This window comes from Stegastes partitus, unplaced genomic scaffold, assembly GCF_000690725.1.
Source record: "Stegastes partitus isolate 25-593 unplaced genomic scaffold, Stegastes_partitus-1.0.2 Scaffold523, whole genome shotgun sequence".
Classification (NCBI taxonomy): domain Eukaryota; kingdom Metazoa; phylum Chordata; class Actinopteri; family Pomacentridae; genus Stegastes; species Stegastes partitus.
In genome coordinates, this window is record NW_007578254.1 from 32,687 (window position 1) to 50,394 (window position 17,708).

At 39.4% G+C, this 17,708-nt stretch overlaps 1 protein-coding gene across 1 annotated transcript in view; it reads right to left on the reverse strand.

The window, feature by feature from the left end:
* Nucleotides 1-443: 443 nt before the first annotated feature.
* The window catches only part of rxfp1 (relaxin family peptide receptor 1), a 73,357-nt gene continuing 56,092 nt past the window's right edge, over nucleotides 444-17,708 (reverse strand). Inside the window, exons 8-18 of the mRNA XM_008287822.1 lie at nucleotides 17,548-17,619; nucleotides 17,281-17,349; nucleotides 17,059-17,130; nucleotides 16,810-16,881; nucleotides 13,800-13,871; nucleotides 12,913-12,984; nucleotides 12,345-12,416; nucleotides 10,972-11,201; nucleotides 3,339-3,749; nucleotides 2,924-3,142; nucleotides 444-868 (exon numbers count right to left, since the gene is read on the reverse strand). Of these exons, the coding sequence (XP_008286044.1) occupies nucleotides 444-868; nucleotides 2,924-3,142; nucleotides 3,339-3,749; nucleotides 10,972-11,201; nucleotides 12,345-12,416; nucleotides 12,913-12,984; nucleotides 13,800-13,871; nucleotides 16,810-16,881; nucleotides 17,059-17,130; nucleotides 17,281-17,349; nucleotides 17,548-17,619 (1,786 nt within the window). The remainder of the gene's footprint in view (nucleotides 869-2,923; nucleotides 3,143-3,338; nucleotides 3,750-10,971; nucleotides 11,202-12,344; nucleotides 12,417-12,912; nucleotides 12,985-13,799; nucleotides 13,872-16,809; nucleotides 16,882-17,058; nucleotides 17,131-17,280; nucleotides 17,350-17,547; nucleotides 17,620-17,708) is intronic.

The window sequence follows — 17,708 nt, forward strand, 5'->3', positions numbered from 1 at the left end:
AAACAGTAATAAAGTGAGATGTAGGGTCATTTTCTCCTAGACTTCTATGCACGGAGACTTCTCTTTGGAGCCAGTGGAGTCCCCCTCTGCTGGCCATTAGAAGGAATGCAGGGTTAAGGCACTTCCACTTTTCAGACCTGGAGGCTACGTACATCTTTTATATACAGACTATGTCCAAACACCAAGTTGTCCAGGTTTCCCTTGCCTTGTGCTGACAGCTGTTTGCAGCCAGCTTGTAGTCTTCATTAGAGGAATCTCACTGCTAGATGAGCGACTTCACCCTTCTGTCGTGACGGCTGCTGCTTGGACGACGACATGCACACAGCGGGATTTAAACCCCCCTCCCACTAATGAATACTAATGAATCACAAAGGAGAGACAGGGGGCACAAATGAAGCACTAAACTGTATGTTTTTGTAAAATGTGGTTCTGCTGTTACACACTTAGAGGAGTTCATTTGTTTGAGAGTACGTGTAGGAATGTGTCAGTGTCTGCGGCACTGTTTGTTTCGTTGAGCACACTGACAGCACTGTGTGCTGCTTTGGCTGCTGCGTTGCGTGCACGGTAACGTCATTATATCCATCGTTAGTATTTTCCACGGGGGTGAGCTTGGCTAGCGTGTCTTTCGTCTCTAATGGATGCACCTGGGTGGCACTGTGGCAGTTCTCCTGCAGGGGCCACATCTCCTGCCACGTGAGCGACGGATGCTGAGCCGGGTGACCGCTGAGCAGGGGCCTCCTCTGCCTGTAGTTAGCCCACACCTGCAGAATGGTCTCTTTGAAAGGCCGTGTGGTCAGCGTATAAAGGATGGGGTTAAGGGCGCTGTTGATGGGGAGAATAAATATGACCACCCAGGAGCAGATGGTGCCTGTCAGAAGAGAGGCAAAAGAAATAAAGAGAAAGCAGAGTTGGTATATAGTCTGTGTTTATAGACTGTTAAGTTTAGAGTTTGAAATACGTTTAGACGTCTTCTATCAATGCCATTAATACAATAAACCTATTATACCCACATGGGACCTAATTATGGAGCCAGAGCCCACTGAGAACACTAAATCACTGACTGAGTATTACTGAAAAGTCCACTAAGGGGACTACAGTTAAAGGCTCATTATGTAGACACAAAGATTGTTAGATAAACCTTAACACAATGCATACACTGTAAAAGTAAATTAAAAAAATCCATTAAAACTGTAAAAATTTGGTGTTAAGGGTGCCACAAAAATATACTGTGATGTTAAAATTTTAAGAACAGTAACACAGTTTAATTTTACATTTTTAAAAGAACAAATTACTTCTTGTATTTTTGATGTGGACGTTATATGCAGTTTTAGCTTTTTTATTTTTTTTTTAACAGTTGGCATGTAAAATTCTGTGATTTCACTAAATACTATCTGTAATCTCACAAAAAAGGGAAAACTGAAATAACAGTAAATGTTTATTCATTTTACAGTGTGGCGAAGAGATTAAATAACACAATGTGAAATGAGCACTTTCGGGAATACTCCACTGAAAATCTTTTGAGTACTTTCCTCCTATTGAGCCTTAAATGTGGCTCTAAAAAGCTTGTTGCTTTGCAGTATCTTCTATGGACAGTATCTTCCAGCAATCAATTTGGTTATGCAGCCCACAAAAAACACATCTGTTATAATGAGCTCCCGGAAAGAGGGACGAAAGCAGAAAACACAAGACGGACAAGCAGGTTGAAGGAACAAAAGATTGATGTTAATAAAATCTTAGTGGTGAGGGAAAGCTGGCAGAGAGCAACTAGAACAAAAAGAGGCGAGGAACAAGAGGTGGAGTCAAAACAACGGTATGTTCCTGCAAAAGATGAAGTTTAACGGGTAAACAAAGTTCAAGCACAATACAAATAATGACACAAAACTATGGCGAGATAGAGAAGGGCTCAAGGATGGACGGAGACAAGCAGGAAAAGACAAACCAAAGAAGGACAGAGAGAGAGAGACTGAAGAAAAACACAAGAGAGCCCACAACAATATCAAGCGTTCTTTAAATGTAATCCTAATCGAGTTCTCCAGAACATCAAATAACTAAATATATTGCTTCTGTCTTATGCTATCACATCCTTTTAGCTCCAAAGCTCTGCCAGAAGTAACTAATTTAACAACGTATTAGCAAAGTAACGATTGTTTGAAATAGACAGTGATGATCTTGACCAATGATGGAGAACTAGCTTATGCTAAAGGACTGTTTTTAATCCTCTATATATCTCTAAATCTGTACACTTTGATAGTGTTTGCTGTGACTCTGAGTGGGCAGTGGAACAATAAAAATAGTATGATTTATTTCTATAAGGATACAAGAATTAAGTAAAAGCTATACCCAGCATAACTGATTGAGATGGAAATCTAAGAGATACAGATGAAACATAATGAGACACTAAGAATAAAAGACTTAAAAATGTATTGTTGGCTTACTGACAAAAATGGTTCATAAGAGCTCATTTTAAGGAAGATATGTTTGTGTGCACTCAACAGAAAGGGTGATTTGGAGTTTAGATGCCCTGATAGCAAAGGCATGGTCCTCTTGAGTCTTAAATCTAGACAGTAGATGCTCAGGTTGCACACAGGTAAGGAAAGAAATGGAAACCTGGCCCTGAAAAGCCTTAAAAGTAATGATCAAAATCTCCATGATACATGATATCTTTAAAGCTAGCAGCTACATGCTTTACTTGTTGAAGCTTATTGCAGGTTTTTTTTTGCTTTGTTTACACTTGTTAAACTGGACCACAGTCGTTATCAAGAACCTACAGCATGCATGACAACATCAGGGAATTACTATAAACCAAATCTGCAGCTGGAAACGTTCCAGTGCCACATAGCAAGCCTACATTTAATACTCAAACTGTAAAATGTACATTTTCAGTGGAGTGTTTCTTTAAACAGTTATAGCTCTTCTACTATACCGGGAATCTCCACCTGCAGCAGTGACAAGATCTTGAGGACGAAAATGGGGATCCAGCAGAGGGAGTCAGTAATGACGATAGAGAAGAACCTTTTGGCAATGGTCACCTCTTTTTTGATGTGGTTGCTGTATTTAGTGGTCTGAGTGCCTGTTCTCTGGATGTTATAAAACATGCTTGCATAGGAGAGGACGATGATGAGGAATGCCACCAGGTTAAGACCTACAGGAAGACATTTGTATTAGTTACTGGAAATTCACACAGCTCATGTTTGCACTGTGAATTTATATGTACGCTCATGCAAAACATGCAAATAAACAGAAATACACTCACTAGATCATGACATTTACAGTTAGCTTTAGAGAGTAAGAAAACACAACAACATGCTCAAAGGACTACTGCAAGATCTAATCCTCACCCAGAAAAATGACAATGGAGTAAACATGAGCCCAAACTGTCTCTGGCTGCTCAGAGTGCAGTGGAAAACAGACTCCATTTGTCCCATAGAAGTTTCGAAATAACCCCTTGCAGACCAGCGGCAGGAAAGCTACAACAAAGCCGAAGACCCATATCCCAAGAAGGATGGTGACAGTTCGTCGCCAGCCAGGAGTCAAGTATTGGAAAGGGTAGACGATGCAGATGTATTTCTCCAAAGTCAGATAAGTCAGGAGCAGGACGGATACTTCAGTGGACAACATGGCCAAAGAGCCAATGACCTGACATTGACTGCTGTCCATCCAGGCCTGAGCGTGTCGGTTGTACTCGCCTCGAAACTTCAGGTCGTACGCACCAATCATGAAGAGGTAGATACCCATCAGCCCATCTGCGCCTGAAAGGAAACGTGTATTTTATAAATTATTACCAGGATTTATAAACTTTGACTATGTCTGGGGTATCTGAAGCTTAATGTATTTGGACACTAAACATATGAACACCAAACAGGGATTTCATGTCAAAACACATTTTTGTACAGCAGTTCCCTTTGAAGGAAACTGCAATGTAATGTCTTAAAAGTGAGAATAGAATCAAGCTAAATGCAAGATTGGTTTAACATAATCAGCTTTTTATATTTAATCTGAATACTGATAATGACAAGTAGACCACAGCCACTCAACCTTGATGTTACCATCAATTATTCAATGTGTTATGAACTGTTATGATCAATAGATTATACATGCATCAAGGGATCAGTTTGACATGCAGGGAAAAATGCTGAACAGCTTTCTTGCTACGTGTAAGAAGACAAGATCAACACCACTCTCAGCAGTGTGCAGTAATTTTGTAGCCAGAGCCAGCAGTCAGGTTAGCATTGAGTATCAAGGCCCCACCACTTAATAATCAGTGGTCAATTCTACTGGATGTTTGACCTTAAATTTACAGAACAGTGTATGTTCAGGGTTTAAACCTAGAGTATCGACTTTCAGTTCTTCTGATGAAAGTTTCTTTGTGGCCAACTAAAATCTGACTTTCAGGTAATGTGTGTAATGCATAATTGGAGCATGAGTTTGCTGTTTTTCTATGTCAACAATTAGATTTAAGAAAATTTGTGGCATTTACCTTGTCAGTTCCTTTGTATATTTAGTCACTGAAGCAGTATTCTGATTACACTAAGATGGATTTGATCACTACATCAGTGGCTTGTTCAGTTAAACCCAATTTCAGCTGCTATAAATCTGGCTGCGCCTCACTAAATGGCATTGTGATTGTGGGAAACATGGCACTAAAACTAAGGAGAAGTGTCAGGAGTCAGATTTGTATGACAATCTAAAATGCTTTGTGGAAACTCCATCAGCTGTGTCCAAATACCATCAGGGATACCAAAGGATAGGGCAAGATCAATACATCAAGCTTTTTTACACAAATAGAAAAGCTATTTCATCACATACACAAAATTAGCTAAATAACTAATGCAAAAGTCCAATAAGCCAAAGTACTGTCAAAAGAAAGCTGTCTCTTACTGGTCCCAGAGGATGAACAGACCACTTGTCAGCAGCTGACACTGAAAAAGTGAAACATGGTGGTGAAAACTTTCAAATCAAGGGGTATTTTACTATTATTGAGTTGCCATTGAGGGCATACTGCCATTAAAGAAGAAGATATCCTGAAATTCATGTCATTTTAAAGTCAAATTGTTCAACTGATACTATCATTTGTGATAAGACGAGCAGACTTTTTCCAGCCACAGGCCTAAATACTCATCTCTGTGTAACAAAGTTATCTATCAAGAAAATAGCCCCCACCTCTCTTGCACTCGCTGCTGCTGGAGCACACCAGCTTACCTATGACTCTGCTCAAACTCTATACATCTACACTATACAATGGCAAGTTGTAATATTGGAGTAATTCAGCCATACATGTTCAAACTACAAACCAGTTTTGAAGAAGAACGATAGGGTAAGCCTCACCCTGCAAGCTGACAGGACTGATTTCTTAGGTTTGCGACGTATGAAAATGCTCAGCCACGGCACTGGCTACTTATTTCACTCATCATATGTCTTCTAACATACTGAACACACGGAATGGACATGTTAGCAAGGTGGTAAAGAACTTGTGCTTGAAACAATGCAAAAACAGAAGCATTGCCTGCTTTCTGACTTTTAGACCCCACTGTGCACCACTGTCATGCCCTCCACCTCTGGCTTCGCCCAGTGACAGTACTTCTATCTCCTTCCTCTAACCTCCTTTTCCGAGTTGGTGTAAGTGTGGCAGGCGCACAGGTGGAGGGCAGGTGCAGCACATCAGTAATCACCAGACTGTTTCCAGTCGCAGCAGGGAGTGGTCTCTTCACAGCTTTTCACCCTCACCACATAAAAGAAACCAGCAGACCACAACTTGACGCAAGTCTGTAAACTACCTCGTGTTAGTGAGCCCTGGCCCAGTCTGATATTTTCATTCTCTGTCTCTGTTCCGCTCGTTAATCCTGTTTCTCTCTGTGCTCTATGCAGGCAGAAAAATATCCTTTGAAAACACCTCAAAAGGTTTATAGCACAAAATTTACCTTTCGTATTGCTTGCTGAAGTTTATAAATATGAGGATATATATATATATATATACATATAAGATATAGAAGATAAGGATTAAAGACATAATAATAACAATAAGAAGAAGAATAAAAAGTGCACATGCCAATATATATATTATGATGTTTGATAAAGAATCTTGTGAAATGTACAAACGTATTAATCAACCACGTCTCCCAGTTAACAGGTAAGATCACTACTTTAACATCACAGAGGACTCCTCCTGTTAGCAGCCCTACAGCTGCCACTAGTAACTCCAGCGTAGCCACCGCCAGCGCCCCACCGGCTCTGTTACAGTTAGTCTGTGAATCTTTTGTATGGGTCCTCGAATGTTACTCCGGGGACTTAGGGTCTTGTCAGACATTTCTAAAGCAGGTTTCTCTAGTTTTCGATCTTCAGCCATTGTCTTATGCTACAGAGAAGGATAAAATAGCATATTTGCTTGGTTTGTTGAAGGGCTTGGCAAGAGATTGGGACACTGCAATGTGAGAGAGACAAACTGACAGCTGATCCTCCGACTCTCTGTTTGTGGCGAAGATGAAAAAGGTGTTCGACCCCACGGTCCGCGGACAAGACGTTGGAACTCGCCTCACCTCCCTGAGACAAGGGGCACGGAGTGTGGCTGAACACTGGCTCGAGGGGGTTTACAGCACAAAATTCACATTTTGTATTGCTTGCTGAAGTTTGCTTTCAAGTGGAGAAGGGGCTGATTGCTACCCTTTGTAGCAATCACACCCATTATAACTTTGGTTCTCACCAACCATCACGTAACAGCGGGCCTCTGGTGTTAGAGTGCAGTAATGAGCCTTTTATGGTTTATATCACCACAGTAAGGTGACGAAGAAGCTGCACTAGAAAACTTAAATGAAACCCCCACCTGTTCCCATCAGAGGGAACACAGGGAGTGGAATCGAATTCAAGTCTGACTGGTGCCCAAAGGTTAAAAAGCTTGTTGTCAACATATCTGTATGAACAAGTGTGTATTAGTTGTATTTGCACATCTCCGTCTTCACATCTCTCTTGGGATTTAATCTACAAAGACGTTTATACATCTGAGCCCAAGCACGTTTTTCACAGCTTATATCCCCTGAATAATTCTCCACTGCCTCACTAGTTACCGCTTACGGCTTAGTTCTTTGATAATCGAGGGAATCTATTATTCAAACCCTCTTGTTAGTAATTCTTTTGATATGGAAACAGGAATCATGCATCAAAAGGCAAGCTGAATTTTACACACGGTGAACATAATCATTAAAGACGACCTGTGCATTTTTTCATTTAAGGTTAGATTTAACGTGTAAAAGTTGCAGAACATTCCAAGGCAACACACAGAGAGTCCAGAGGCCCGATTCAAACATTTGAAGCTAACCCAAAACTCACACGCAGATCAGATGTTTACTACAAAACGACCACTTGCTGCCCTCTTGGTGACAAAAGAATGTCTCCCACCTCCACCAAAACCAGACAAAGGTCATAAAGTGTCAATTGTGAGGAAAACCACACCTCTGGAGCAGAGGAGACAGGATTCTTCATGGTGACCTCCTGACCTTTATCTCCCCCTACCATACACAACTTTCTGTACCACATATAAGTGAACAGAAAATTAACTCACATAATAAGTGTTTGTGGTGAAGCACACATGAGACACAAACATCCCAAAGAGACATTTTATTGTAATCATTGAATATGTATGTGTGTGTTTACTTTCAAATATCCTGAAATTCTACAATTTCTTTGCATGTTTATACTTTCATATTATATCTGGCACCATATGAGATGTTTGGAGTCATTTTTATCAATTGTTTGGTCTGATTTTAGATCTGGGATCATCATAGATATTGAACAGTTAGATTTTTACATTTCAAAAATGAACAAAAAGTAAGTTTGAAAGGTATTTGACCTCTGACCTCCACTGGACAGTGAATCCATGATTGGTCAGATGCTGATTTGAATTTGGCTCTAAAACTCTGTCTATAAAATAAAGTTACTGAAATACAAAAATGGCTTAGAAAACTATAGCTTGTTACTTGATTACTGTTGTTGGGCTTTTTCTTCTTTTGAATTTGGGCTTATTTTTCCTGAGGGGTTTTACTAGTTTTGAACTTTGGCTTTTTCTACACTACTTTTACTTTGGCTTTTCTACAATTTAAGCTTTTTGTTTTTCTATGTTTTACTCAAAGTTGGGCGTCTTTTTACAACACAACAGTCAGAATATTTTCCTTATAACTATGAACCTTGACTCTTAATTGTTTTACTTCGGCACTTCTTCCACACAACTATGCAGAAGTGCCGTCCTGCCTCTACAATCCTGAACCAGCTCATCCAGCAGATCATCCCTTCAACACATCCTGCAGTGGCCTCCCTTGCCCTCCTACAAAGGCTACGCAAGTATCATTTTCTTTCTGCTAAATGGGTGAATTTAGAAATTACGATTGGCTTCTCAGTTCCAAAGTGACTCTAAATTGACTCCCACTCTGCCAACTGCTTCCAGGGACTGTTACAGTTAATTAGTTAGTCTTCCTGCATTTATTTATTCACTGTTTATTACATCATTGTTGTTGTTTTTTGTTTTTAGTATTGTTCATAAATGTTCTGTGTATAATTATTGTCAGTTCTATTGTGTATTTCTTTTTCTTTCTTTTTTATTTTTAAGTCGTTCTTTGACCTTTTTGCCTTTATTTGACAGGACAGTATAGAGAGAGAGAGACAGGAAAGTGGGGAGAAGAATGGGGGAAGGACCTGCAGCAAATGGCCATGGGCTGAATTCAAACCCACGATCGTTGCATCAGGGACCACAGCCCCAGTACACAGGTCGCCAGCTCAACCAGTTGAGCTATTGTCATGAACTCACTGATGACAGACAGGTGGACACAAATGCTCGACACAGACAGGTTCAGGCAAAAAGGCAGGTTTAATGTTAGGCAGGGTTCGGTACGCAGGAGGTCAGTCAGACAAGGCAGAGGTATCCAGGAATCATCAGGCAAAAAGCAAGGTCCAAAAAACAGAAACAAGGTCGTGATCGAACAGAGTATGACTTGACAACGCTTGTACGAGGACTGTGAAGTGCAACGAGCTGGCGTCGACACACAAGGTAATAAACACGAGGTAATGAGGGGAGATGAGAAAGAGGTGCGGGAAAGCCATCAGGGGACAGGTGTGACAAGACAGGTGCAGGAAGCAAAACTGGAACAGAAACAACCGGTGAAATGATTTCAAAATAAAACAGGAAAGACGAGACATAGAATGTGTACAGAGACTTGACGGACATGACAGCTGTAGCGGCTTTTGATATTGAGACTGAGCAAGACAAGTAGATGATCTATTAATATTCAATCTGGAATATTGGAAGTTAAATTTCCATATTTGGCGGTGCCCTTTACTGTAAACAAGTGCAATTTTATTCATAAAGTGTAGTTTTGCTACATTTTCTGTTTTGTTTTTTTATGCTTCCATGGGAGGCTCATTTCGTTACAAAGATCAGAGCTGTCCTCTGGTCAACTCAGCTGGGATAAAACTCTTTTGCAACAAGGGACCTTGGCCTAAGTTGCAGAAAAAATAAAGAAGTGTTTTGGGAAATAACTAAAAGAAAATGTATGAAGAAACAAAAGAATAGAGAAGTAAAGAGTCAAGGATAGATGAAGAATACTTGTTTAAAGTCAGCTCTTGTTCCAGTTCTAAGTACAAATGCCTCAAACACTTCCATGTTTCCACTGTTTATGGCTCTTTTTTCCCCAGATTCAGCTTCTACCTTTAATAAGCAGATTATGCAGACATGCCCTGCCTGTGTAAAGATACAAACATAATCTACTCCACTTCAGCTAAGCACCTTCAGCTCTGCTGTTGTCTTGTTTCAGTCACCATAAATCATTGACTGTTGCAGAAAACAATCCCCACTGGCATTCCAGTAATAAACTTTTAAAGGTCAGTGCATCAAGCAAGCGAACCTTAAAATGCCCTAAAATGAGATGATGAATAACAACCGACATCCTCAGCACAGCGTTCATTGCAAATGCAGTAGGAAAGGTATCTGACACCTGCTTTACATACCCTCAGGACACATATAGGATCCTTTATATGTGACATATAGATGAGAAATGCCAGCATCAGCTTATAGAAATTCAAAGTTGCCCTTTTCTCTTTGTGTAGTTACCAGAAAAATGCAATACATTCTTGGAATGTATGTATGCAATTCACACTATCCTGTTTTATAGCTTAACCACTGGAACTTGATGAATGTGGAAAAGGGGCTCATTGTGCTGACTTTCTACACCAGGTAGCTCCTTAGAGTAAAAACAGAGTTTGTTTTATATTCTCTTCGAACGCTGCGATGAATTCCTCCCATAACTTGTCTTCTCATATTGTGAGCGACTCATACTAATTTGACGCTAGCACACGCTGGCATGGCAAAGTGTGACGGAAAATTCGATCTGATTTTAAATATGAGTGTGTCCACGTCGTATCAAACATTTACCTGTCTGGCATTTGCGCTGTCATCTTTAAATCATAACCCGTCTTTCCGTGAGAACACACACATCTTACAAACATCGCTGAACTCAGCAGACAGACCGGAGTTTCTAAACAGCTGTTCTTCTTAAACCACAAAACTTCTGAATCTCCTCTTAAAACCTGCAACAACAGCAACACTCACAGCCCTTATCTGAATGCTCACACATGCCTAAGCAGTAGATAGGAGTGCATATTCAGATTTCATGCTGATATATTTCCACTTGAAGTTCATACATGCATTTGAAGTGCTTTCCTTGGTGTGCTGCATACAAGATAACTGTGAAATATACTCCACAGTACATGTAGCTTCATGATATACCTTATCTAACTAACTGCCAAATTTAGTGGATGGCACTTTTAGTCTCATTCATGAAGTATTAAGTTTTCAAAAGCAGCTTGCAGAATACATTATAGAGCAGAAATTATGAACTTCCACAATAGCAAACAAATATTTCCACATTCTCAGCCAGTAAAAATGTTGTCCTCTGTGCCTTTCCTCGTGCTTTAAGTGCAGTGTCAACTTACAGCAGAGGGAGATGATGCACATGGCGTGGAGTTTGTTCTCGGAGTGGATGTAAGAGCGCATGCAGATGACGAAGATGTTGCCGAAGCAGGTGGTGGCGGAGACGACCCAGACGAAGACCCTCAGCACAATGTTGGCCAGCAGGTCCTCAAAGGACGAGATGCCGTCGGTGTTGGGCTTGCAGCTGCGCACATGAGGAGCATAGCCGCAGTACTGGAACTTCTTGAAGTAGCTGTGATTAAAAGATTAAAAGACAAAGGAAAGGTTTTGGTTTATCCAGTCAAGTGGGATGTTGGCACAGAATGTATGTCCATTGTGTTTTTCTTTCTATACACTCAGACAGTTGTAAAGCAGAAATTGTGACAGAAATAGGTTCTGGTGATTATTCCCCAAATCAACAGGGAAACTACACAACTTAAGCAATAACATAACATCGAAATACACAATGTATGGATCTGTCAGTGCTACAGGCTTACACTAGCAGACTATTCTAGTGTAACCATCTTGCATTGCTAACTAGCACAAAAAATAACAAGTACAGCGACATGAACTAAAGAACTGCACAATTAAAACGTTGACATTATGGTGGCTCTATTTCATTCAATACATCTTAAGCAGGGCATTTCTGTTTAAAGTTTTAATGGTAATTTAACAAATATTTTTATATCTGATGATGATGATGATGCTGTTTCTGTCTTGATCAAAGTGATGGATCTACCAACTGACACTCCATGGACCTGAAAACTCTGGTTACTGGACGCTGTCCCTTTGAAAACAGTTCTTCACTTTACCTGTGGATTATCTAGAGTTGTAAAAACACAATCTTCCTGGATAGAGGTGCTGCTTTTGAAAATTTTAAATGATTCTTTTAATACTTTGGTAACCACAAATGTGTTGGATTCACTTGAAATGCACTGGTGGGGTAATTCAAAGCCTGAAAAAAACAAACAAACAAAAAACTATCTGGTGAACTGCTGCTTTAAGATTAGAGATTCTTTTTTGAGAGAGAAAAAAATTGCATTCAAATGTATGTAACTCAATCATTGATTAAGCCCTAAAGAAAAAAAGAACCTCTGCCTCTGCAAGACTAAAAAGACATCCATCTTCTCTTGTTTCCTCCCTTCTTGCATCCCTTCCAGGACATCCACTGATGTGTCTGGAGCTCTTTTAGCCACAGAGGAGATGGATTACACTAATCCTGACATAATCAACTCCCAGTTGGAACAGAAGCATGACAGCTTCAATAAAGTAGCTCTAGGCTCCCCACTAGACAGACAGCATTCAGGAAAAAAAAAACCTACGGTCTCTACGATGGCCGACACTGAATAATGAGGATTAACTCTATACACTGAGAACATGTCGGTGCAGTACTTACATGTGGGTCAAGTATTTGAGAGGTTCAAACATCCTTCGCTGTATGTTTCCAATTTCTATTCCCTCTATGCTCCTGGCAAATATAAAAACATATTGATTTTACTTTAGTCCAATCCACACACACACACACACACCTTACAGCGTAATTGTACACGATTTCCAGTCTTGCAAAGCACCAAAAAGAAAAAATGTTTTCATCAAGTAGCCATTCAGGGCTAAAATGAGAGATTTCTATGAGCCCAAATCCGTTTTCTTTCTCCTGTTGATACAGGTTTTGACCTTCGTGAGCTTATTCTTCTGCTTCAAAAGAAAAAGCACATTAACCACATAATAGTCAAATGATGAACAAAAACCATCATGTAGTGAAAGCTGTGTGGGGTAATACTGGAAGAATAATGACATCCTTCAAACTTCCGTGTGTTTTTTTTTCCCCCTTTTCATGGCATTAAACATAACAGTGGAGCTCTTCAAATATCTCTTCCAACAAAGCAGACAGTGCTTTTTTTTTTTTTTTTTTAAATCTAAAACCGTTTTAACGAGTTGTTAGGGATGCAGCTACAAATACTTACAATGATTTCAATTTATGCAGCTTGTCAAAGTGGTCAACTTGGAGCTCTACGATGGGATTGTATGATATGTTTCTAGAAGATAAAAATAAGAAATTCAGCAGTGAAAATCATTTAAATAGCATGTATTATTGACATTCTAGAGCATACAACATACATAGCAGGACACAAACACACACATCAAATCCCAGCGCTTCGGCAGATGTACCACTGCTGACATTTATGTATGTATGTATGTATGTATGTATGTATATGCTCATTTTTAATGCAAGTGCACTGGTTCTTTTAACTCCCACATGTTTACCTTCCTATCTTGCTGTAATGTTACATTCTGCAGAAGATGTGTCCTTGCACCGCTCCTTTTGACATGACATGTTGCTATCTAACCACCACAATGTCTGCCTTTACGAGACTTGGATTTGGAGGGATCAATTATGGATTTAAAATAAAATAATGCAGCGTCTAATCCAGCACAGGGCCAAATCAAATCAATATCACATTCCTGTTTGCTCTTTGTTTTGAGATACTTGCATTTAAATATTTAACGAGTCCATTTCATTGGATTTTGGATGTAAGTCTTGTACTTTTTCATTGTCTACCTTTTTTTTTTTTTGTATTTCTACATTGTGGTTTGGCAGCTTTTCCTTAGGTAAAAAAAGTGAGTAAATTTCCTACCAATGCAAAGATGCATATACAGCTGAATGCAAAAGTCCATTTTATTCACTCTAAAGTCTCTGAGAGGCGATTTTGTATTTTTTAATTTCACTTCAACAATCCCTATAATAAACATAGTCATTCCCTGACAGCATCAAAACTAGAAATAGTCATGGAATAGGTAAGCTTGCATACATAGCAATAGATCTAAGGGTGTTTGTGCAAACAGAACTCACAGTTGAAGCAAATCCTCCAATAGAACAAAGAGATTGGGAGGGATTGCGACCAGTCTGTTGCTGGATAGATCCCTGCCCGCAGAGACAAATCCACATCGGTTCCCAAAAAACACAAAACAACAATTACATACTTATGCACAACACTGGGGATCTGACAGATGCATTCAGAAATATAAAGGAAAATCCCTACTCTGTAACTTTTTTAGCTTGCAGGGGGTGGATTGTGTAACTGGCAAAAAAACAGCATCCCTGCAATAGACACTGCCACTACGATTACACAGTCATTCACTGATGGTGATGCACCCCAGGGTGTCATCTGTACCTATAGTCTGTGCATGAGATGTATTAAAGGAAGCAGCTTTAGTGACAGTGACCCCAACAGCAGTGATGCACTTACAAGACATGTTGAGGCTGCACGGTTACTAGAGACAGATGCTGTGTTCAGTTCATCAGTCCTTGTTTTTCAGCTTGTGGATAGTTGGTCATAAAGCTACTTCATCGACTTGATGACACTGATGCTCAGTTGTGTTCACTTTTTCTTCTTCCCTGTCTCTTTGATCACCTTCCTTCCATTCTTTCTTTGTATACTACATACTGCTTTGGAAACAACTAATAGGAAGGCTAAAAGTCAAGCAGAGAAATTAAGCTTATTCTTTTTTTTTTTTGTCTTTTTTTATTGTCTGATATATTAGAGCTGATTACATTTTAACATACATTTGCCATGACCTGTAACAATACACACCACTAAAAAAACTGCAAATAACATCCCTGTGTGCATATATACATATATACACAGTAGTCCTCAAATATATTCATACCCCAATTCAAAAGCAATGTCTTATTTCACTAAATTATAATTTAGCAATTAAAAAAAAAAAAAAGAAAAAAAATATTACTTTTTCCAGTTTCTAGCTATTTGAGTGACTATTGTGAATTTTGCCTTCTCTTTAATGGAAGGGTTTGAATACATCTGGGGACGACTGTGTATAAATATATCTCCTGCACATCTCGCAGCAGTACACAGGATAAGACAACCTTTTGTCTGTTTACATGGCCGCACAGCACACACATTTGAACATAACATAAAAACAACATAAAAGAACATCTACAGCTAAAAAAAGAACATCTCCATCATAAAAGAGCTTCCGAGAAAAAGAGCACAACCATTTGTGAGGACCGTGTACGTTACATATGTGTTTATGCGAACGTGCGCAGGAGCACTCATTCAGTTTAAATTGTTCTTTGGTCTTTCAAGAGGGCATCCAAGGACATGTTAGGATGTAAATCAATATGACTTATTGACAAGTTTTGAATTGTCTTTGGAACGGAGGAACAGAGAGAGTTTGATGGAATCAGGATTTAGCTCCACATTTCAGTAGAAACAAGTCATCGTTTTAAATGGGATTTTCTGATTAAAAACAAACAAACAAATAAATAAAAACTGTAGAAAATTGCCAATTTTATCCTTCAAGCATACTACATATCTATATTTGTAGGAATAAGGAGAACTAGAAAAAAAAATATATGCATGACCAAAAAAACACAAATAAAAATCCCAAAAGATAAACGCAATCAGCATTTCGTCTGAAGCATCCACAGCTGAGGCAAAGAATGTGAGTAACTAAGAACCTGACTGATGTTAAAATCCAGCGCTCGCGGTCAGATTTTACACTTAATGTGATTGTGTCCTTCAAAAGAACCACCAAGGCAAAAAAAAAAAAACAAGGTTAAATCAATCCAGATTTCTAAAGACATTAGAAGAGAAGAGCTGTTAGGACTCATAAAGCTTTTGTTAAAGTACTGAAGAAGACTGGAGTCCATTGAAATGCAGCACAAAAGAGGAGCACCGAAAAATAAAATCAGTGTTGATTCTTGTTTAAATGAAAAATCAATGCCCCACACTGCTTCAACAGTAACTCTAAGAAAACGCAAAGACATTCCAAAAACATGAATGAAAAAAAGGATGTTGCAATATGTTTTCAAACAGTATTTCTTTATTGTAAAGGACGAGTCTGGTGAGTTTGGTTCTTTGCCAGCTTCTTCTTTTTCTTCCCCAAAATATTCCAAATATTACGAGAGCTATGGCAGCCAAGCTATCAGACAGCATCAAACTACCCACGAATCAATGAAAAAACAGGAACTACAACAAAACATGTGCTTTAGTTGGAGCACATACGCAGACTGCCATTAAAATCAACAGAGGAGTGACTTTTGCCTGTTAAATTTCAGATCTGTCTTTTACTTTTACACATACTTATTCACAAACTTGTCAGTGTGATGTGATGCCTACAGTGGAAGAGAGCTAATAAGAATCCAGGCTGCTGTGGAAATTCAGCGAGGTCGAGAGAGGATGAGGAGGCCGATGCACAGAGAAGTGAGAAGTGACACCAACAGAGCAGCAGTTCATGCAAGCAATGCCAGCATCAATTCTGAGGATTCTCCCACACCCTCGACTTTATTCTGTCCTTCGGTGGGAGACTGTATCTAGATTTATGACAAACAAGAAGATAGCTCGGCGCAGAGCGGAATCCAGCCTTGACAGGCACAAAGATTGCCTGTCTGTCCTCCTACCATACATCTACACAGGGGCACGGTCCTACAGCATCGAATTTAGAGACAAGTATATGTCAGATATTGGTTTCGTAGACTGACGCCCTACATGTCACACATACTTTTGGGGAGGAGGTCAAGGGAAGTTCAAAGAGCCAAAAGGTCAGCATCATTCTAACAGAGGCTTAACTAAAAAGAGAACAAAGACATTTTTCCTTCACACAAACTAGAATCTCTGAGGACTATAAAAATATGACTATACTTGTTATCTGGCTTTCCCAATTATTTTCTTGTTTTTAATATTGTGGCATTTGTAGAAAGACACTGTGATACACATCATCTGTACAACAGACACTCATACAACATAGAACAAGAGTTTAACCTGTAGCTGTTCTTTTCTTTTTTTTTTTTTCTGGAAATATCCTAATCCTGTTTGCACGATCAAACAAAATGAACTTACAGTTCTCCAAGCTTCTGTAGGACCGAGAAAGCCTGCTCATGTATATGGCTGATCCTGTTTCGCTGTAAGACCCTGGAAAAAGGCAAATAAACACAGAAAGAACAATTACACTTCAACTTCTACAAATCAATGTTTGTAAAACATAAGGTTGATTTCTGAGTCTCTGTCAAGAAATTCATGCAAAAGCAAAAATGTAAAGTCAAAACCTTTGCCTCTGACATGGATTCAATTATGTAAATGTGTACTTACAGAACCGTCAGCATGCTGCATGAGCAGAATGAGACGTTTCCAATTGTTTCAATGAGATTTCCCTCCAAATCTCTGCAAGAACATGTTATGAAATGCACACACAAACAAAGGAAATGTACAGACAAACCCAAACCCACATAGACAGACAAAAAAAACCTCATCAAAAGGCTTGTCACTTTAATGTCAAGACAACGTTTGACTTATTTTTGACATCTTACTTACAGCCAGTTCAATTTGGGCATTTCCTGACAGATGTCATCCAGCTTTGTCAAAGTGTTGTTCAGCAGAACCCTGTCAATCAGCGAGACAAAGTGAAACAAGGTGTGGAGCACTTTCCTCTAATGTTCAAAAGAGGAACATTCAATCAGCCGCGGCGCATCAACAAAGGCTCTTCAAAGCAGCAATTGTGACGACGTGAAAGGACATCACAGCAAATAAAACGAAGGGGGAAAAGTCTCAACGTAGCACCGAGTATAAGTTCAAACTCACAGCAACACAAGAGAGTTCAGTCCTGAAAACGTCATGGACGACATCTGATGGATGTTGTTGTTTTCTAAGATCCTACAACAGTAAGAACAAAAACAGGTTATTGTTAATTCCAATTTATGAGCAGAATATGGATTCAACTAAACATCATCGATAAAGATGTG